Source organism: Phyllobates terribilis, unplaced genomic scaffold (genome assembly GCF_046119375.1).
Source record: "Phyllobates terribilis strain yellow unplaced genomic scaffold, ASM4611937v1 Scaffold_2__4_contigs__length_985480577, whole genome shotgun sequence".
Classification (NCBI taxonomy): Eukaryota; Metazoa; Chordata; class Amphibia; order Anura; family Dendrobatidae; genus Phyllobates; species Phyllobates terribilis.
Genome location: NW_027362762.1, coordinates 441,999,257 through 442,022,177, shown reverse-complemented (window position 1 = coordinate 442,022,177; position 22,921 = coordinate 441,999,257). Strand labels below are relative to the sequence as shown.

General features: G+C 43.7%; 1 protein-coding gene across 2 annotated transcripts in view; it reads right to left on the bottom strand.

The window, feature by feature from the left end:
- MMP28 (matrix metallopeptidase 28) overlaps positions 1-22,701 on the bottom strand; it is a 92,885-nt gene extending 70,184 nt beyond the window's left edge. The window contains exon 1 of one of the 2 annotated variants that reach the window (XM_073670563.1): positions 22,232-22,701. In XM_073670563.1, the coding sequence (XP_073526664.1) occupies positions 22,232-22,333 (102 nt within the window). In that variant the 5' untranslated portion in view covers positions 22,334-22,701. The remainder of the gene's footprint in view (positions 1-22,231) is intronic. The other variant, XM_073670562.1, reaches the window with a different exon arrangement.
- Between the last annotated feature and the right edge of the window lie 220 nt (positions 22,702-22,921).

Sequence of the window (22,921 nt, the reverse complement as noted above, 5' to 3'; positions counted from 1 at the left end):
CTGACATATGTACCATCCTGACAAAATTTGAGGAGTCTACCAAGATGGTGAGTGGCGATGACGCCATCATTAGCGTCAGCATCCCACTTGTCTGTCTTTTGCAACGCTCTCTGCCGAGAATTAAAGAGGAGGCATTGCAGCCAGAGTATGATGAAATGGATCAAGAAGCCGTAGCGGGCGATTACACACAGCCCAGCCTCATTTCATCCCAAAGTGCATTGGGGGACAATGAGGGAGAGGAGGAGGAGGAAGAAGAAAAAGAACTGGCATCATGCGCTGTAGACGGTAGTACCTGTACAACTATCATACCGTCGGTTCAGCGTGGGTGGCCTGTGGACAGGGGGGAGGAGGAGGAGGAGGAGGAGATCATGGTCAGTCGTCATCTTGGTGAGGACATGGAAGTCTTGCCCGTTACCAGTCTGGCACGCATGGCTGACTTTATGTTACGCTGCCTTAACCGTGACCCTCGCGTTGTCAAAATGTTGGGTGACAGTCATTACTGGTTGGTGACACTTTTAGACCCCCGCTACCAGGATAACTTTCACTCTCTTATTCCTGAGGTGGAGAGGTCTACAAAAATGGGGCAGTACCAGAAGGCCCTTGCTGCAGAACTATTAAAAAAATTCCCATCTGAACACGCTAGCGGCAGAGGTCACAGTTCGTTGCCCAACCAAGGCGTACAGGCGAGAGAGACGCAACTCCAATCCAGCAGAGGCAGGGGAACACTGTCAACATTCTGGGACAGTTTTCTGAGACCCGCCCAGCTTACAGGCCCTGAGGCGCGGGGTACTCTCACAAGGAGTGGAAAGTTTCAAAAGATGGTGAGGGAGTACCTTGCCGACCGTACCAGCGTTCTCCATGATTCCTCTGTGCCTTTTAATTATTGGGTATCCAAGCTGGACACTGGGAATGAACTCGCTCTGTACGCCTTGGAGGTCCTGGCCTGCCCTGCCGCTAGCGTGTTATCGGAGCGTGTTTTTAGTGCCGCTGGGGGAATTATAACTGATAAGCGCACTCTCCTGTTAACTGACAATGCTGACAAGCTGACCCTTATCAAAATGAACAAGGGCTGGATTGGGCCAGACTTCTCATCACCACCAAATGACAGCAGAGTAACAAAGTCAAATCCACTGTGTTATTTCGGGAGGAGTATTCCCATGCACCGCTTCACACCCACACATGGTTATACGCTTCCTCATTTCGGCTGTTTTTTGCTTTTCTCCTTATCCTCAGCCTCCACCACCACTATACCACCAGGGTGACCGTGGTCCGTGTTGCCAGCATTGCAAGTTCCTCCGTCCTAATTTTTGGCAGCTTTTGCTTGGAAGACATAGGCAAAGACTATGGGAGACCCACTCCCCAATAATGGGAATAATGTTTTTAATATGCTGTACTGCATGGCTCTTGTAAGGGGCATTGCAAGTTCCTCCGTCCTAATTTTTGGCAGCTTTTGCTTCGAAGGCATAGGCAAAGACTATGGGAGACCCACTCCCCAATAATGGGAATAATGTTTTTAATATGCTGTACTGCATGGCTCTTGTAAGGGGCATTAAAATCATCTTGTTAAGCTACTGTGACCTCCATGTCTCTTCCAAGGGTCATTGATATTGTCTTTTTATTCCACTGGGACCTCCACGTCTCTTCCAAGGGGCATTAAAACCGTCTTGTTAAACCACTCTGAACTCCACGTCTCTTCCAAGGGGCATTAAAATCGTCTTGTTAAGCTACTGTGACCTCCACGTCTCTTCCAAGGGTCATTGATATTGTCTTTTTACTCCACTGGGACCTCCACCACTCTTCCAAGGGGCATTGATATTGTCTTTTCATTCCACTGCGACCTCCACCACTCTTCCAAGGGGCATTGATATTGTCTTTTTATTCCACTGTAACCTCCACCACTCTTCCAAGGGGCATTGATATTGTCTTTTTATTCCACTGGGACCTCCACGTCTCTTCCAAGGGGCATTAAAACCGTCTTGTTAAACCACTCTGAACTCCACGTCTCTTCCAAGGGGCATTAAAACCGTCTTGTTAAACCACTCTGAATTCCACAGCTCTTCCAAGGGGCATTGAAATGTTGTTTTTAATTACCTCTAACCTCCATGACTCTTCCAATGGGCATTGCATTTCCTCCTAATTTTAGTCAGCTTTTGCTTTTCAATGCATAGGTGAACACTAAGGGAGACCCACTCTACCTTCTGAACTTTGTGTTGAAGCCTGATTGACCCAGGACCCGCAATCCTCTATGTCTGGAAGACGTGTTGCATCCCAGTGTCCAACTGTGTCCCTGCTTCCACAATATTAACCCAGTGTGAAGGCGTCAGTGAGATGGACCATCCCTGGCCACATTCACTTGTCCACGTGTTTGTGGTTAGGCTGTCCTTCCCACTAAATGCACTGGGGAGGGCACAGGTAATGTTTTGGTATGCGCGCCTGTGTATAAGGCGCACCGGGACAAATAGGGGCGGCTGGGGACCGTTTATGGACACCCGGCTGCCCCAAGGCGGCTGGGGACCGTGTGCGGGCACCCGCCCGCGGGGCGGCTGGAGACCAAGTATGGACACTCGGCCGCCCCTGGCGGCTGGGGACCAAGCGTGGACACCCGGCCGCCGGGCAGCTGGGGACTGAGTATGGATACCAGGCCGCCGACGCAGCCATGACGTGGTGGCCAGATTCCGCCTCAACATGCCTAAAAGGCCCAATTTCAAGTGACAGCAAGCAAGCAGTATGGTATTGCAGCCTGGGGGTGGGTGGGTGGCAGGCTGCATACTTGCGCTTGCATTGCAAGGAATAGGGGAGGTACAATTGAACACTGCCCTGGGACAAGGACTTGAACGGGGATAGTTGCAAGTCTGCAACGACAGGTGCAGGGCGGGAGGCATCTTCGCATGTGCAGAATAGGCTGTCCTTCACACTAAATGCACTGGGGAGGGCACAGGTAATGTTTTGGTATGCGCGCTTGTTATATAAGGCGCACCGGTACAAATAGGGGCGGCTGGGGACCGAGTGTGGACACCCGGCCGCCGGGCGGCTGGGGACTGAGTATGGATACCAGGCCGCCAACGCAGCCATGACATGGTGGCCGGCGACTGCCTCCACAAGCTTAAAAGGCCTCATTTCAAGTGCAAGCAAGCTAGCAGTATGGTATTGCAGCCTGGGGGTGGGTGGCAGGCTGCACACTTACTCTTGCATTCCAAGAAAACAAAGCAGATGCTAACTTCTATCATCATCATCATGCTCCTAACCTTGGCACTCTCAACTCCCCTGATGGAGAAGCCAGGGCCCACCGGAGGAGTCTCTGGTTGTCTGCTGGGCTCGTCCAATGCTGCCCTAAAGCAGGCCAGGCTAAGAAAAGTGTGGGGAAGGTTCCCGGGACAAATAGTGGCGGCTGGGGACTGAGTATGGAGACCTCGCCGCCGACGCAGCCATGAGGTAGTGGCCAGCTTCGGCCTCCTCCAAACTAAAAGGCCCCATTTCAAGTGCAAGCTAGCAGTATAGTATTGCAGCCTGCGGGTGGGTGGTTGGCTGCATATTTGCGCTTGCATTGCAAGGAATGGGGGAGGTACAATTGAACACTGCCCTGGGACAAGGACTTGCACGGGGATAGTTGCAAGTCTGCATCTTCTGATGCGGCAAGGATCACTTCTGATGGGCACACTTTTAAGCAGTGACCTGGGTGTCAGAGATGCTTCCAGGGGTCTTCCCCATGTTGTTCCCATGTCTTTTCAGCACTGTATGCATGTGTCACACAGCACATAGCCAGATAAGGTTGAAAATGTTAAAATGACATTTCCCGGTGAATGCATTTGTCACGGTTGAAAGCAATACAAAAGTGCAAAAATGCATAAAAAATGCTACTTGTGAACATAGCCCAAGGTGTGGAGGAGTATTTTTGTTTTTGGTTATTTATTTTACCTTATACACAAGTGTTTACCCTGGAAAGGATGTTCCTTAACATATTTCACAGGAAAACAGTTTCAGTTTAGTTTTTGATCGTTTTGTGAGCCTGTAAAAGTGGGTTAATACCTCTGACCACGTTGTTGACCGCAGTGACCTGGGGGCTAGAAATGCTTCCTGGAGCGGTCCCTATGCTGTCCCCATGTCATTTGAGCACTGTCACTATCGTTTTGGGCACTTTTTAGGCTTTCTACAGACTGCCGGGGTGCCGCCGCAAAAATGCTCGGGTCACCCATAGACTAACATTGGGCTCGTTGCTCGGGTCGAGCACCCGAGTATCACGGTGAGCTCGGCCTGAGCTTCGAGCACCCGAGCATTTTAGTGCTCGATCAACACTATTTAAAAGGGTTAAGGACACGGGTTGACTTCTTCACACCCCTTTAAATGAATGTGAAAAACAAGAATTTCTGTCAGCTATAAATCATGTAAAAACAAATAAACCGGTAGTCTGGGAAGCTAGTACTGATGACCAATACTCAGTGTAAGTAATTAATATGAGATCTGTGTGGAACAGACACCCGACACACCGAACAATCAGCCATTAACAGCTCCAGTGGAGACCGGATGTAAACATTTTTCAGTGTGTTGTGGCTACTACCAAAGAGTGCACATCAGCCCCTATTCAAGAGAATAGGCGCTCCACCGAGAATAAGAGCTCTACCGGCAGAGCCAAGAACAGCTGATAAATGCCAAAATATGGTAGAAATTTGCATAATCTTATGCATAAAATAGTGTGGTATATGTTCTATAAACATGGAAGGCTATGTATGATGGATGTTACTGACGCGCCCCCTGGGCCTGTGTTGTGTACGGAATACCCGGAGCCGGATCGCTGGGGGTTGTAGTCTCCGTGGCGTTGACCCAGTCCGTTCCCAGGGTGGTCAATTCAGTGGCAGTCTTAGTGTAATAACAAGTGTCCGACTACGCCACCCATGGATTGCGGTCAGTGGGGACCGCCGCTGCACTGCAGACCGCTGAGGCTGATGCTGTATGCGCAGCCAAGTATGGGATAACTCCCCACGGGAGAAGTATTGCCTCAGGGCAGCTAATGTGGATGATGAGAGTTATGGTGTGAGCGTCCCAGTACTGATGGTGCTGGTGCGGCGATGAAACACAGAGACGTGTGGTTGCAGTTTCCAATGCTTTACTCACAGTTCTTTACTGGTCCTAGCCACCTCGGTACCGGCGGTGACTGCCCAAGCCGTGCTGCGTCCACCAGGCAAGGGGCTCGACCAACTCCCAGGCAATTCCAGAGCGTGGCACAGGGCTCCCTTCTCTTCGTGTCCGTCCCCACCAGTGACCCACCTTTGTCCAGCTTCCTCGGGCCTTCTCTTGGTGAAACCTATCTCCGGTTTCCCTGACCCTATGTGGTATGCCTTCCTGAAGGATGTAGTGAGGGGTCACACCAAGTTGTGGTCACAACCTCCGGTCTTTGGCTGAGGAATTTATTGCCTCCACCAATTTGGGTTCCGGTACCCTGTTCTGCCAACCCGTCACCCACAATCTCCTGGGCCTATGGGGTTCCTTCTGTCCTCGTGTCTCTGGGCCTTTCTCCGTGTTCCTGTTCCTTTCTTACTTTCCTTTCTGTTTCTGTTCCTTCCTTCTGGCTCTGGCCTTCACCCTAGGCCTGCCTCGTGGAGCTGGGCCCAGACTGAGCCACAGCTCCCTGTCAGCCCTCTCTGGCTGAACTCCTTCTCTCTCTGAACTGGACCCTGTCCTAAGATGGTGCCCACCTTATATACCTCCCTCTATGTGTGAGCCCAGGTGACTAGCAACCAATGAGCCCCTACCTATGCCCAGAGACCCACCCTTATCTGCTCCTACACCACTGGGCTTTCCTTCCCCTCCCCACTCCAGACAGGGACAGATGCTGTCGTGCCTGCACTCCTGTCTCGTGGGAGCACCGTTGAACTGTCCCTCGGAAATGGGGTGTGTGTGGTGCATGCAGCTACTGAGTCCTGGTCCACACTCCATCCTTACCCGGGAGTGGAATATCACACCTCTGGTTTGAGGTGCAATACCCCTGTAGCAGCCGAGCCCTCGGGGTGCTACATTACCACAGTGGATCAGAGTGGTGTAAAACAGTGTATAAACTGACTCTCTGTCACTGCTTTATATGGTCTCATCATCTCTTTGGTAAAGTGAGTGTCTGGAAAATATCACTTGTCCCTTGTTTTGATCTTCTTGTAAAGTAATTATAAAGTCATCAACAGTGAAATTGTGCTAGTTTGGCAGGCCACCAACCAACATCTGATAAAATAATGAAATTCCCGCAAGTTGCAGAACAGAAATGCATCAGTCGTTTTGCTTTAATCTAATCTGCATGAAAAGCCTATAGGGCTGGTCACTGTATATAATCCTGACCAATGTGTGGGAAATGAAAATAAATCTATCTTTTTTATGTCCTGTGTATACAATGATTAGCAGTTTATTCACACTCAGGTTAGCCAAGTGATCTCTTCTGACAACACCATTACTTACGTCCATGAGATAGCCACAGCTGGAGGCTAGTGACGAGGCCAATCCATCAGTCAAAACACAGCATATATACCATAGACTCTAGGACACTTGGAAGTGTATATGTATTACCAAACTCCAGCAATCCAACAACCAAAATTGCATAAAATATTTTGCTTTATCTCAGAAATACAGACACGCTATTGTGTATGCACTGCTCACTTTTGGTCCTGTCAGTGTCTCTATTGGGTTCCATTCATGTCTTAACCATACAGATGGATTTGTGTTGAGTTTCCTCATGTTGTGTTACTTTTAAAGCTCTTCTAAATAAAAATTGAGGTCCCAGATGCTGCAGAATCCTGAATGTAAGCCCAGTTATTGAAGACATGAAAGGCTTCCTGCTGCATAAGCTCTATACAATGAGAGGACACATTAGAACTGAGGAGCACTGAAGCTCAGCAGGTTGTCAGTCTGCTCAGCAGAAACATCCAAAGAAAAGTTCCCACAAGAACTTTAGCCAGTCATTTCTTTAGTAATGTTACTCTCGGGAGTGCTTTTATAGCATTTATTATTTACCAAATTTTGGAGATAGTGAATATATAAAAAAAAGAGCAGAGTTGTAGCTCTTTGGCATTGTATGGCAATACGAAGTACAGTAGGTACTGTGTGGTAAAATTATACCGTTTGTCACTATGTACCACTGCATCATTGGATTGCAGTATTTTTCTTGGACTATAAACTATAGTTGTGCTATTGTTGGGGGCCTTGTTTGTCTCAAAGTACAGTTACTGGTTGCAGCCATATCCAAAAAATAACTTTCATTATCATCATTTCGCATACTCGGACATATGACCACCCGCGCCCAGTGCCAGCTCCATAGAATCCAGCAGACCTGAATAGCAAACCCGGACAACCACTTTAAGGCATCCATACATGTAGTATTAGTATCCCACAAAGTGGCCATTCCTATGGGATACCAGATATATAGTGTGTTTCATATAAATGCTGTGTTTTTTATGTGTAAACTGTGCATTTTAAATACATTGTAAGACCTGCTGACAGGCAGCACAAAAAGGGTTAATCTTCCTCTCACAGGCTTGATCATGTGACCCAGCTCTGTTTAATATGCAGAAGCTTCTGGAACAAACGCCTCTGGGCAGTCAGCCAATGACTGCAGCTCTAATAGTCACATGGGAGTGGGAGGAGCTAAATCCTGTGAGGTAGTTAAGGGTTGAAGTGGCAGTTGGTGGTCAGACATTTGGAGAAGAGGAAGCCATTTTGTAGGTAAAGGAGTTACCTACCTCCCCCCTGACTGCTGTGCTTAAAAAAGGGACAGACACAATAAGGGGAACTGATAGTCTTCATATTAGGAAGATTACAATTGCACCTCTAGGAGGAAGAATTACCTCAGGGCAGGAACAGAGCACAGCGCTGAGGGAGAAATATTCAGAGTTGATGAAACCAGAGGTTACCAAGATCTGCCTGTCTGCAGGTACACAGCAGTCTTCAACCCTGAGTGTAATCCTGTACCTCAGCTCCTTACTGTTTGTGAATAAGAATTTGCCCCATTATCCTCAGTAAAGAGACTTCTGTTTAAGTTCTTAAGGCTTCTTTATGACTGGGGCTCGGGTGCACAGACTACTACCACCATCATCACCCTCTACCTGGAGGCATTTACTGGAAAAACATATTGTGGAGTTTCATGTGGGTGTATTATTTGAGAAGAGAGGACTCTTCTGCTGACAGAAAACTGGCCACAGCGAGATACATCGTATACTGCCAGGAGTACAGCACCCTGCCCTACACCACATGAGATTACCACATACACAGAGTATCTTCAGCCAAACTTGCTGAGATCAAAAAGTCTAATGTGCATGAGAACACCCGACTCTCCCCTGACAGATGATGTTGGGCGAGCTAAGGATATGTCCATTTTCGGACTGATAATCCTCTAGTTCTCTAATAGATAAACTGTAGTTAGAGATTTTTGGCAGAGGCTCTCTGACAGAGAAGACAAGGGCATTTAGCAGCACGAGTGCTCCTGTGTATGGGAGAGCTGGGCGAGCTAGCTGTCGGCCAAAGGATCAGCTCAACCACCGTTCGGTCAACAGCCATCTAAAGAATATAGGGGGCCTTAGAGTTTATTTGCAAAAATTTATGGTTTGAACAATTTAAAATGGTATGTTATTTATAGAAAGACAACCTCCACCCTGGAACTGAAAGATGACTAATTTTCACATATGTCAGTCTACCTGTGCTTCCATTTGCCTCTAAGGGTATGTTCCCAAGTTCAGGACCCGCTGCGGCCCCGACGCTGCAGAACTTCCGCACCTATTATGCAAATTAGTGGACACGCATTTTACATTTTTTTACACATGCAGATTTTCCTTATCTAAGCAAGCCTATGGGGAAAATCCGCATGCGTACCCACAAGAGAAATTGACATGCTACGGATCTGAAAGATGTTACACATGTCAGTTTCCATGGGTGATCCACAGGAATCCCATCCACTATGCTGTAGCATCTGGCCACTGCGTTTTGGACGCTGCATAAACACGCAGCATCAAAACCGCAGCAAATCCTGAACGTGGGAACGCACCCTTATGCTCAGATCAGCATTCCTTTCCTGTTGCTTCCAAGATGGCTGCCGCCATGGACATGGGGATGGCAGTGGTACATCTTAATTGCTCCTCAGCTGCATTTTCTATTCTATAGCATATAAAGCCAAGATAGTATGGTTTAGACTTCCCACTGTGCTTAATATGTCGCTGCGAATCTGAGAGGATGAGGCAGCAAGAGGAAAATGGAGAGTGCAGGTAGGGTGTGGGGTTGCTTAAAAGGGAACCTGTCACCAGAAAACATGCTATTAACCTGCAGATATGGGGTTAATCTGCAGGTTAATAACATTATTAACCTGCCCAGTGCCCGCACTTACCTGAACGCTGCAGGGAGAAAATGAATTTATTCCCCCGGCAGGGTTCCGATTTCAGTCACGGGGCAGAGCCGATGCGGGCTCATTCACACCTCTGATTATAGACAGCGGCAGCTGTAACCGCACCCCCGGCCCTGACTGACAGCCGGCGCTAATGCAGAGCTAGTGAGTCAGAGCTGGGGGCGCGGTTACAGCCACCGCTCTCTATACTCAGAGCCATGACTGAACCTGCTCGGGTGTCACCCCCGTGACTGAAACCGGAACGCTGCCGGGTGGAATAAAGTTCATTTTCTCCCCGCAGCTTTCGGTAAGTGCAGGCAGATGAATAATGCCATTAACCTGCAGATTAACAGCATTTTTTCTGGTGACAGCAGGTTCCCTTTAAGCCCTTCCATACTCTAGGCCACTTGGAGATGTTGCTTTAACCCCTTAGTGATGGAGCCAATTTTAACCAAATTTTACAATTCTGACCACTGTCACTTTATGTGGTAATAACTCTGGAACGCTTCAACAGATCCCACTGATTCTGAGAATGTTTTTTCGTGACATATTGTACTTCATGTTAGTGGTAAAATTTGTTCGATATAACTTGCGTTTCTTTGTGAAAAAAACAGCAATTTGGCGAAAATTTCACAATTTTCAAACTTTTAATTTTTAGGCCCTTAAACCAGTGTTACGTCAACACAAAATAGTTAATAAATTACATTTTCCACATGTCTACTTTACGTAAGCACAATTTTTGAAACATATTTTTTTGTTAGGAAGTTAGAAGAGTTAAAAGTTGACTAGAGATTTCTAATTTTTCCAACAAAATCATTTTTTGTTTTTTTTTAGGGACCACATCACATTTGAAGTGACTTTGGGGGGCTTGTAAGACAGAAAATACCCAAAAGTGACACCATTCTGAAAACTGCACCCCTCAAGGTTTATTATCCCTTTAGGTACTTCCCAGGAACTGAAGCAATGTGATAGGAAAAAAATTAACATTTAACTTTTTTTCTCAAAAATTTTACTTTAGACCCAATTTTTTTATTTTCACAAGCGTAACAAGAGAAAATAGACCACAAAATTTGTTGTGCAATTTCTCTTGAGCATGCCGGTACCCCATATGTGGGGGAAAACCACTGTTTGGGCACACGGCAAGGCTCAGAAGGGAAGGAGCACCGTTTGACTTTTTGAATGCAAAATTGTCTGGAATCGAGAGCGGATGCCATGTCGCATTTGGAGAGCCCCTGATGTGCCTAAACAGTGGAAATCCCCAAAACTGACCCCATTTTGGAAACTACACCCCTCAAGGATTTTATCCAGGGGAATAGTGAGCATTTTGAACCCACAGGTATGACACAGAATTTGATAACATTAGTCATATTGAAAACGTTGTCATTACTGTTGAGTGCAAGTGCTTGCTACTTAAGTTTGCATCGGGTGCTAGGGTATACAGAGAGTATCACAGGTGCTCAAGTAACACGCTCGAGTCCCCTCCCTGCATGTTTCACAGCTGTTAAACACCCCCAAAAAAACATGTGGGGATTGCTCGTGTATGGCAGGCAATCCCCGCATGTTTTTTTTTGTCAGTCTAACAGCCCCAAAACATGTGAAGCTGGGACTCGAGCATGTCGCTCGAGGACCCGTGATACTCGGTGCATACCCGAGCACCCGATGCAAACTTGAGTAGCGAGCACCTGCGCTCAACACCAGGGGAGGAGTCCTGAGGAGATAATTTGCATATTCCCACTGCATTTTGGGGTAAGTGAAGAGTCTCCGCGAGCTCAAAGAACACTGGATTTTGGCTGTTGGAGCTGAAAAGAGGACATCGGTAAACCATGGGAGGAGTCCTGAGGAGCTAATTTGCATATTCCCACTGCATTTTGGGGTAAGTGAAGAGTCTCCGCGAGCTCAAAGAACACTGGATTTTGGCTGTTGGAGCTGAAAAGAGGACATCAGTAAACCAGGGGAGGAGTCCTGAGGAGATAATTTGCATATTCCCACTGCATTTTGGGGTAAGTGAACAGTCTCTGCAAGCTCAAAGAACACTGGATTTTGGCTGTTGGAGCTGAAAAGAGGACATCAGTAAACCAGGGGAGGAGTCCTGAGGAGATAATTTGCATATTCCCACTGCATTTTGGGGTAAGTGAAGAGTCTCCGCGAGCTCAAAGAACACAGGGGAGGAGTCCTGAGGAGATAATTTGCATATTCCCACTGCATTTTGGGGTAAGTGAAGAGTCTCCGCGAGCTCAAAGAACACTGGATTTTGGCTGTCGGAGCTGAAAAGAGAACATCGGTAAACCGCGCGCATTTTGAAGCTTTTTTTTTAAGCTTTTTTCACTGTTTTCAGAACATTAACAATAAGAACATGGAAGAGTCCAGGAGCCATTTGGTGAGCTGCATATCCTGCTACATGTTCACAGACTTGCCAGTGGAAAAGCCAGACTTCACATGCCAGAAATGCAAGCTTGTGTCCCTGTTGGAGGAAAAGTTGCGAAATCTAGAAGAGAGGTTAACTACCTTGAAAATCATTAAGGAAGGTGAAGAGTTCTTAGACAGAGCAGAATTATCTCTTCATGATTCAGAAAGAGAAGAAATTCGAACTGCACCTGACGAAACAGAGGAATGGAAGCATGTGACCCACAGAAGCAGGAGGATCGAGAGGCAGTCAGCACCCATACTGCTCAGGAACCAGTACCAGGCTCTCACACAGGAGAACCATGAAGAAATACAGCAAGATAAGACTTTGCCAGCAATGAATAACCTTGTAAGCCCTCAGAATCCTCCTGGATGGAGAAAGAAGAATGTTGTGAAGAAAAAACGGAGAGTGGTGGTCATGGGGGATTCCCTGTTAAGAGGAACAGAGGCCGCTATCTGCAGACCAGACATAACCTCAAGAGAAATGTGCTGTCTTCCAGGAGCAAAAATTAAAGATGTGTCTGACAGGATATCAAGACTCTTCAGACCTACAGATCACTACCCATTCCTGCTAATACATGTGGGGACAAATGACACCGCAAGAAAGGACCTGGAAACCATCTGCAGTGACTTTGAAGACTTAGGCAAGAAAGTGAAAGAATTGGGAGCGCAGGTGGTCTTCTCATCCATCCTCCCAGTGGATGGCCATGGAACAATGAGGTGGAATAAGATTCTACAGGTGAACAACTGGCTACGTCGATGGTGCCGTCAACAAGGATTTGGATTTCTGGATCACGGAATGAATTACCTATACGATGGACTACTTGGTAGAGATGGGGTGCACCTTTCGAAGACTGGAAAACATGTATTTGGAAGTCGCCTTGCTACACTCATCAGAAGAGCTTTAAACTAGAACAATGTGGGAAGGGAAGCAAAAGGCCAGAAAAAGCCATACAGCTGACAAATACTATTGAGATCTCTGCTACTGGAAGTGGAAAAGAAGAACAAAGACAAAAAAATCTAAATAATAAAAATATGGGAGGAAGAGAAACCAATCACAAACTAAAATGTTTTTATACAAATGCACAAAGCATGGGCAACAAACAAGGAGAATTGGAACTACTAATGCAGGAAAAGGAATATGATGTCATTGGAATCACTGAAACTTGGTGGGACGATGCACATGATTGGAATAAAAGGCTAAAAGGATACAACTTATTTGCAAGAAACAGACTTGATAAACGAGGAGGAGGTGTTGCATTGTATGTTAGAAAAGCGTATATCTGCACAGAGATTGAAGCTTCAGAGACTGGGAGTTCTGTGGAAACTGTTTGGGTAAGAATACAAGGAGAGAACAACGGAAAGGACACCATTGTAGGCATTTACTACAGGCCACCTGGGCAAGCTGAAGATATGGATGAACTCTTTATGTATCAAATGACCAAGTTCTCCAAAAAATATGACGTAGTGGTCATGGGAGATTTCAACTATCCAGACATTTGTTGGGAATCTCTCTCAAGTAAAACTAACAGGTCAAGCAAATTCTTATCCTCTCTTGCTGACAACTTTATCTTCCAAAAGGTAGGGGAGAAAACAAGGGGATCTGCTACTTTGGATCTAATCCTTATAAACAGGGAGGAAATGGTTGAGGAGGTAAAGGTGGCTGGGACCCTAGGAGGCAGCGATCATGCTATTATAGAATTTTGGATAACTAGAGGAGGAAGACATGTGAAGACTCAAACTTCAAGGTTAGATTTTAGAAAGGCAGATTTTAAGAGACTCAGAAATAGAATAGGAGGGATCCAATGGCTGGATGTCCTTAAGGACAAAAATGTCCAGGAAGGATGGGAAATTTTTAAAAATGAGATTCTCAAAGCACAATCGTTAACAATCCCGAAAAGTAGGAAGAATGGGAAGCATTTAAGGAAACCAGGATGGATGAACACAGAACTTAAACACATGCTAAAAAGAAAGAAAGAAATGTTTATTAAATGGAAAGAGGGAGGCATATCTAAAGAAGATTATAATGCAGTCTGCAGATCCTGTAGGGCACGTATCAGGTTAGCTAAAGCTGACAATGAATTAAGGCTTGCAAGAGATGTCAAAAGCAATAAAAAAGGATTTTGGGGGTATGTCAAAAGTAAAAGAAAAGTCAAAGATGCTATAGGATTTTTACAGGATGAAAATGGAGAAATGGTAAGAGAGGATGTTGAGAAGGCCGAACTTTTTAATTCCTATTTTGCATCTGTTTTCTCTCAGAAAGAAAATGTAACATCAACTGATCTTCACTGTCCTTTTAAAGGAATAGAGGAATCCAAGTTATCAGTAAACAGAAAGATTGTGAGGGAATATTTAGCTAACATAAATGAGTTCAAGTCTCCAGGTCCAGATGAATTACACCCCAGAGTACTGAAGGAGATTGTAGAAGAAATTTTAGAACCACTCTCCATAATCTTTGAAAATTCTTGGAGAACAGGAGAAGTCCCAGAAGACTGGAGAAGAGCAAATGTTGTTCCTATCTTCAAAAAGGGGAAGAAGGTGGACCCAGGGAACTATAGGCCGGTGAGTCTGACTTCTATACCAGGAAAGATCTTTGAACAAATTATTAAACAACATGTATGTAAGTACATGGATAAGAATGAAGTGATTAACCAGAGTCAGCATGGGTTTGTAACTAACAAGTCATGTCAGACTAACTTAATTTCCTTCTATGACAGAATCACTGACTGGGTGGATCAGGGAAATGCTGTAGATATAGTATATCTTGACTTCAGCAAAGCATTTGACAAAGTATCTCACATCATCCTTATTGAAAAAATGACCAAGTATGCAATGGACCAGGCAACTGTTAGGTGGATTCATAACTGGCTTAGTGATCGGACTCAAAGGGTGGTTGTAAATGGCTTCACATCCAGCTGGATGAATGTCTCAAGTGGGGTACCACAGGGCTCCGTCCTGGGACCTGTATTGTTCAACATCTTTATCAATGATTTAGATGAAGGAATTGAGGGTAAACTGATTAAATTTGCTGATGACACAAAGCTAGGAGGGATAGCTAATACTAGAGAAGAGAGAGAGAGGATTCAAAAAGACCTAAATAAACTGGAGCAGTGGGCAGCAACCAACAGAATGGTTTTTAACAGGGAAAAATGCAAAGTACTACATCTGGGCAATAAAAATGAAAAAAGCATATACAGAATGGGAGGAATAGAGCTAAGCAACAGTACATGTGAAAAAGACTTAGGTATACTAATAGATCATAGACTGAACATGAGTCAACAGTGTGATGCAGCAGCAAAAAAGGCAAATACAATTCTGGGATGTATTAACAGAAGCATACAGTCTAGATCACGTGAAGTCATTATCGGTCTTTACTCCTCTTTGGTCAGACCTCATCTGGAATACTGTGTACAGTTTTGGGCACCACATTTTAAAAAAGACATCGACAAACTGGAGCAAGTTCAGAGAAGAGCGACCAGAATGGTGACTGGTCTGCAAACCATGTCCTATGAGGAACGGTTGCAGGATTTGGGAATGTTTAGCTTGCAAAAAAGAAGACTGAGAGGAGACTTAATAGCTGTCTACAAATATGTCAAGGGCTGTCACATTGTAGAAGGATCATCTTTATTCTCATTTGCACAAGGAAAGACTAGAAGCAATGGGATGAAACTAAATGGGAGGAGACACAGATTAGATATTAGAAAAAACTTTTTGACAGTTAGGGTGATTAATGAGTGGAACAGGCTGCCACGAGAGGTGGTGAGTTCCCCTTCAATGGACGTCTTCAAACAGAGGCTGGACAGACATCTGTCTGAGATGATCTAGTGAATCCTGCTTTGAGCAGGGGGTTGGACCAGATGACCCAGGAGGTCCCTTCCAACTCTACCATTCTATGATTCTATGATTCTATGAACACTAGTTGTCATATCGACATCTTTTTTTTCTTTTTTTACTTTTGAGAACCCTAACTCCAACCTCAACTCCAACCCTAACACAATCCTAACTCCAACCCTAACACAACCCTAACCCAGCCCTAAACCCAACCCTAATAGCAAAGAATGGGAAAAAAATGTATTTTATCATTTTTATCTAACCAAGGGGATGACAAAGGGTTTTTGATTTACTAATTTTTGGCTTTTGATTACTGTGATAGGGTCTATCAGAGTGATCAAAAGGAACCAATAGGAAAAATTCCCTATTGCTGCCAGGTGCCGGCCGTCAGAGATCGACGGGCGCACTGCGCATGCCCCTGCCATTTTTTTTTTCAGGAATATGATGGGGATGGAGGAGGGACCGGCAATGGAGAAGGAGAGACTGAGGGATGGAGCAGGTACCGGGGAGGCTTGGGGGATATCATTCCTCTCTCCTCTGACATGTATATCATGTAAGAAGAGAGAGAAATGATTTTAATAGCGGGTAGAGGTTTTTTTTTTTCGTGATTGGGGACCGGAAAATCTGGCCCTGATCATGTTCTCAAGTGTCTCAGCTACCCCTGGTAGCTTAGACCCTGGAGATTTTCCGACGCTGAGGGGCACTATACCCTTATTCCCGATTGCTGTTTTAAAACAGCAATGAGGAAATAAGGCCCCTTAATGGCCGCCGTTTTAATGGGCATCAGCGGTCATTAAGGGGTTAAAGGACTTTCCCAGCAATTTTTTTGCTGTTGTTAGCAATCACTAATGTGTGTGTAGTTCAAGATTTTAGATATCCCAAAGGAGTAATTTAAACCATTGTGACCAAAAACAACAACCTTCATAGACCAATCATTAACTACAAGTCCAACTACCCACAACCATTATAAAATGTTTAGCTTCTTAAAGGGATTGTCCGACAGCAAAATCATTTTTTTTGCAGGCTCGGATTGATTGAAAATATTAAATGGAGGCATACTCACTTTCCATCGGAGTTGTGTGCTGGCATCGTAAGTGGCGTCTGCCCGGTCGAAAAGTCAGAGCACTGCTGCAGCCTGTAATTGGCTGTATTTATCCGGTGACTACAAGAGTGTATCCTCTGGCTGTTCCTCTGTGCTGTGACTTCTGAATGGGGCAGACACCACTTCTGGAGCCAGCATAGAACTCTAGAGGGGCCTGAACTTGGAGCCGCAGGCACGCTGGAAAGTAAGTATGCTTCCTTTTATCATTTTTAATCAATCCATGCTCCCTACCCCACAAAAAAATTAAATAAATTAAAAAACATATTTTCTTGTTGTCAAACAAGTTATTCAATCACTAGATCACCAGCAATTTTAGGTATTACTCCTATGCCATTTTATTCTCTGAAGGCAATCACTGCTAATTTATGGCTTAGTGTGGAGGATGGCGCCTCGAACTGAGACTTGTCTTTCGAGTAATTAGTCAGCTTTGTGTTAGTGGACACTTATTAGCTTAAAATGTTTGCAGTAAAAGGTCATAGGCAATCTCTTACGTGGGTTGGAATGTCCCAAAACAAGCCAAAAATTCTGTAATATGTGCGATGATAAATTAAACTGTATTTACTTTTAGCCATCATTGATTTAAAAAGCAGACGATGATCATTTGCCTTCGGTGATTCCATAATGGACATTTGCACTGCAGGTTTTGCTGTGAAAATATTACAAATTTTGTACATTACAGTATATCAAATCTACAAGAAAAATGTGCTGGTAAAATCCACTGAATTTGTGCTGCGGATTCCCTTTGTGTGGAGGAGATTTGGACAAACTTGATCCACAATGTTTGAAGTGTAAAGTGCAGGGGATTTTTTTTCTCTAAAAAATCCAGACAAAATATCATCTGTGTATCGAACCCGTGTGGCTGATCCCTCAGTCATTGATTCAGTTGCACAGAACAGTTGCAGTGAAAAATGAAGTTAACCATTTCATAAAAGAGCTGGCATGCTTAGAATTTACTCATTGAAAAGAGTAATACATAATTTTTATTTTTTTAATTATGTGCAAATTGAAGCAGTTAAGTTATAATGTAACATCTGACATTTTATGATGTACAGTACAGAAAAGCTTAAAAAATGATGAATGGGAACTTGCTAACAGAGCCACATGCAAACTTATGATATCATCTTCTATAAATGGAGCCTGCATAAATCATGTTAATTATGTTTTCACAGAACACCAAACTCATCTATTATCTTTGGCTGCCGTTCTAGAAAACAAGGCCGTACCCCTTATGTAAATCATCCTCCCCATGATATCTGTAATATGTGTGACAGAAAATTGGCAGAATAGACAACTCTGAGAAGTGAATACCATATCATTTCGAAAATCGGAATGCTTTTCTTATCTAGGTTTATACTGAAGTTACTTTTCCAGCTGAACCAGCGGTAAAGTTTTGCAGTTATACATGGAAGCTGAAGTCTCATACTGAGCATCTGTATTTGAAGTTCTTGCATCTTATAGAAAAGGATCTTTGAACTGAAGTTCCTTCTTTGGAGGTTTTAATTTTTAAGGCACTTAAAGAAGCACTCCTCCCATCCAAAAATTGTATTGTCTTAATATATTGCAATCATCATATTATATTGCACTGTGTACAGTACTTACAATTGCTCATTTTGTCCTTCTTCCCAGCTAATTATTTTCTTTTCCATTAGGTACATGACATCACATGATTAAAAACTGACTAGCTGAATCCTTCTAAGTTCTATGAAGAAACAGGAGATCAATTTTCCCTGTATGAGTCATAAGTCACTGAAAAAACCTCTGGTAGCGGCTGGGGGAGCTGGGTCAGGAGGTGAAGAGGGGAATGATAAAAAGAGGGAAAATAGGCTTCCTGTTTCTGCATAGAGCAGAGTAAAGCGAAGAATTAGCTGGGTAGAAAGGCAAAATGAGCAATTGTAAGTACACAGTGCTATATAATAGCAATTAAGAGGATAAAAACTTTGATGGGAGCGCTTCTTTAACAAGTTATTGCTTTTTGAATAATTCACTAATGTGCATATTTTAAAAAAAATTAAGTTTAAGCAAAATAAGAGCCTGGATTGTTTATACAGTGACAAAGGGGTTGTTGGGTTGACAACCCTCCCTCCACAGAATGCAGTCTGCCATTCGAGTTGCATGCATTCTACTGATGAAAAACATTATTTAGAAGCAACTGCGCTGCTATACTGAATCACTGTGTAAAGGAGTCTTTGGGGTAATAGGCAGCTATTCTCTGCAGTGTGCAGAACACCAGGAATTGCTCTCTTATACTTGCACTAATGCTTGCCTCTAGCCCCTTAATCTCATCAGAGGCGCACAATGATGGCAGGGTTCTTGCTAGAAAATTGCATTGTCTTTATTATTGAAAAGCTTTTATGAGAGTATAGAACTTCAGCAGGGCCCAGTTGTATTTCTTGAAAAATATAATATCACAGTTTATTGGTACTGGTTTCCGTGATGGGACGTTTATCCAGGGAACTAGTCTGTTTACTGTATGTGGAGTCGGGAAGGAATTTTCCTCTTATATGGGGCAGTTAGCATCTGCCTCATGAGGCTTTTGCCTTCCACTAGCTCAATACGTTAAAAGGATGATCTAATATCTATGTAGCCCTTTATAAATACCTATATTTAAGCCCTAACCACTTTTGTAATTAGCTTTATTATTAAATTCCCTATACTGCCATTTCCTAAATGTGATTTATTACTTTACTTCCTGTGACGTTTCGTTTGAGAGCAGTCTCTCACAGGACGTCAAAGGAGGCTGGGGCTGCACTCAATTCTCCGCAGCATCTATCATCTGAAACAGAACTTAATTAGGAGGCGCCGCTGCAGTCACTTACCACAGTTACTGTCACTGTAATCTCATGATGGTATCCTGGTCCAGTAAAGGTGATCAAGAAGTGACCACATCTTCAGTCAAAGCCACAGTCATTGCTTCTAACACCCTTCTTTCCCTCATCTTTCCCTGAAATTAATCGTCATTTCCCTGATGACGATTTGCTTGAGGGCAGTGACAGAAGCTGTGGGGCAGCGCTGTTATCACTTATCTTGCTTCTAGCACCATCTTCAAACCTATTGTCATCAGGGGGCAGCGCTGGCATCACTTACACAGCTTCTATCACCACCCCCTGATGACGATTAATTTTAGGGAAAGAGATTGCGGTGTTAGAAGTAGTGACTGTGACGACAACAGCCTCGACTTAAGATGTGGTCACTTGCTGAACCATGATGTCATCAGGGGAAGACGGTGACAGTATCTGTTGTAGACGACCGCAGCGTCGCCTCATAATGATGTCCTGTTTCAGGAGGGGTGATAGATGTTGCAAAGAAGTGAGTGCAGCCACAGCCTAATGTGATGTTCCATTTGAGATTCTTCTCAAACAAAATGTCACATGAAGTAAAGTAAATAGCAGGATAGGGAGAAGTGTAGGGAATTTAATAATAAAGCTAATTACAAAAGTGTTTAGAGCTTAGAGTTAGGTATTTATAAAGGACTTTATCGGTATCAGACAACAGACATCAGATGTTGTCGGTTGACAGATAGACTTGTGTTTTATATCAAGCTTAAGAACTATGAAACATTTACACTTATAAATACTTTAGCTGTAAAACTAACGAAGGTATTGCATGAAATACTTTAGAATGCTGGTGATAAGTATAAATTATTTAACCAATCTTTTTAAACAGATTAGTCTTAAAATTCTATTCCATGCTTTCACGATCCAGTAAAGCATTTCTCTGACTGCTTGTTCCCGACCATTGGCTGTGAAAAAAATGTTCACTGGTCAAGAGGCAAAAAAGAAAATCCTCGTTTGTAACATCTTTTATGCAGAAATCAAAATGATTGTTTTTCTGCAGCACAATACTTTGTGTAAGCTGTGATGTGCTGCCTAATTAAACCATTTGCAATGAACATTTCCAGTAACAATCATTCAGCCACATTGAGTGCCAATGATTGCGCCATGTAAATGGAGCGCTGATCAAATTGCTATATCATTGATTCATTGATGGGCAAATGTTCCAGGTATAAAATGTGCCTGTCTAAAAGGTTAGTGACAAAAAGAGAGAGGTTTTCATCAGTGTTGTGGATCAGGTTTTCTTCTGTATTTGCTCACTGTTTCAGTGTTTACCATCATTGCTTCATCAATGATTTTCTCATATGCAAAAAAAAGCAAAAACTTCCTACCCATTGCAATGTTCAAAATAGACAGCACACAGATTCTATCTGTGTGCAGTCGATGATTTTCATAGACCCATAAACTTATATGGGGGATTTTGATCCATGACTGATCAAAAACTGACATGTTGCCACAAATAAAACTAAACGCGGACATGTGAATAGCACCATAGAACACATAACTATTATAATCTGTGAAAAACACTAGAGAGAGAGCTATATGTAGGGTACGGCTCTGTATAGACCCATTATGGACTTAAAAAGGAGTCAATAAAGAACCATTATCCCTCACTTGTGCAGTGGGGTTGTAATAGAAGGCTATCACCCAATCCCTCATCCCAGGGAGCAGGTTCATTTTTGTTTAGAGTCGCCTCCAGGAATGCTCCCTGTTGACCCCTTTTTCAGCATCTTTAGTCAGGAGAAAAAAGTGGGCTCCAGAGATGCGGACTCTGCCGATCAAAAATATAGTATTAATGGTGTTGCCTTGTGCTTCATGGTGGCTCACGACAACATCACACCTGCTTTCTATGGACTGATGAGGATGAAAAGAGAAGTCTGTGAAGTCAGGCATTGTTGCTGGACTTGAGAGCCTGGCTCACAATCTCCATTCTAGTTCATCCAGTTCATCCCAAACATCATTAAAACAGCAGTTTTAAACATACAGACGCTGAATCATAATTTGAGATTTATTAAAGTCACTTGTGGTACTTGTTGACGTTTTTGGAGACAATCATCACACGCGGTTCATGAATTTGGCCCAAAATTGAAAAGTATTTTTTTCTTTAACCAGTTTCGTGACTTTTTAGCACCAAAAGTCATAGATACTTTAAAAAGTTGCAAAAATATGCCAAATTGAGAACACCTCCAGAATCCTTACCCCAGAAGGTAACTAGAGTAAGGGGTGCCAAAAAAATTGATATTTGGATAAAGTCTCAATTTATGAATCTGTCTAAAACATCAAAATAAGCAAAGTTGTTGAGGAAAAATAAAAAAGACTTAAAAAAGAAACAACTTAAAAAGTGGTGCAAAACGTATAGAGAATAAGACACAAATACTAAATCCAATAAAAAGGAGCAAATTACTCCTGAAAACTGGAGAAACAGCAGAGATTAACTGGCCCACAGACTAGTATATTTTAAAACAACCAGATAAATTAAGGTAGGTCATATTCCACATTTAGGCTAGACAATGTGGCTATTTGTCATTAAAGTCACAAAATCATGCACTGCCATTTGCATCTAATAATGTGGCAGTGGAGATATCTAGCACTTGGATTTTTGCTGATTGTCGGGTTGCATCAAGATGACACTCACTACCAAGAGTTGCAATGTAGTTTAGCCTTAACGGTACGGCGCAAGCAAGGACAAAAATAGTACATGATGCTTCATAGTCTTACCTCTGCATTTCGTACAGCATCCTCAGTACCTGAATCAACGCCAGAGCAAACACTAATGAGAAGTAGAGCGCAAATTCCCGCTATCATTCTTAATTGGGTCATCCACCAGCGTCAATCGATTAATTAAACCATCACACAAACATGTATCCACCCTTCAAAGATGACTTTTGCCAGCCGATCTCCAGAAATTATTTACGCCCATCACTTATTCTTTATGGAAATATAGACCCATTTCTTTAAGTGGCCATTGTATGGGCATCTTTCCATCCTAAGTAGTTCCTAGCTATCATCTCATATCTACCAAAGGCACAATGGTCAGCATAATCCTGCAGTCATCTGTTCCATAGGGAGATAAGGAGTAGTCCAGCCAGCTGTGATACACATGCAGTTGTGCATGAGAGTTCTCTGTTCTGGGATATGCAGTCACACAATCTTACTGATTACATGGATCCAGGCACCTCCCCAGGCAGGAGGAGTCCATGTGAAAGCAGCATTGCTAATCAACAGCAGGCTGGGAACAGTCACAGGAAACTCACTTGTTTCTGCACTGCTCATAGTGTGAATCATTTTAAAAATTCTTAACCCTTTTCTCACCTCCAAATGTGTTTTTTTTTTCTTTTTCTTTGCAAAGTTGCATTTTAACCAGAAAAACTGTACTTTTTTATTTGGTGTCTATTCCAGTGATTGTGT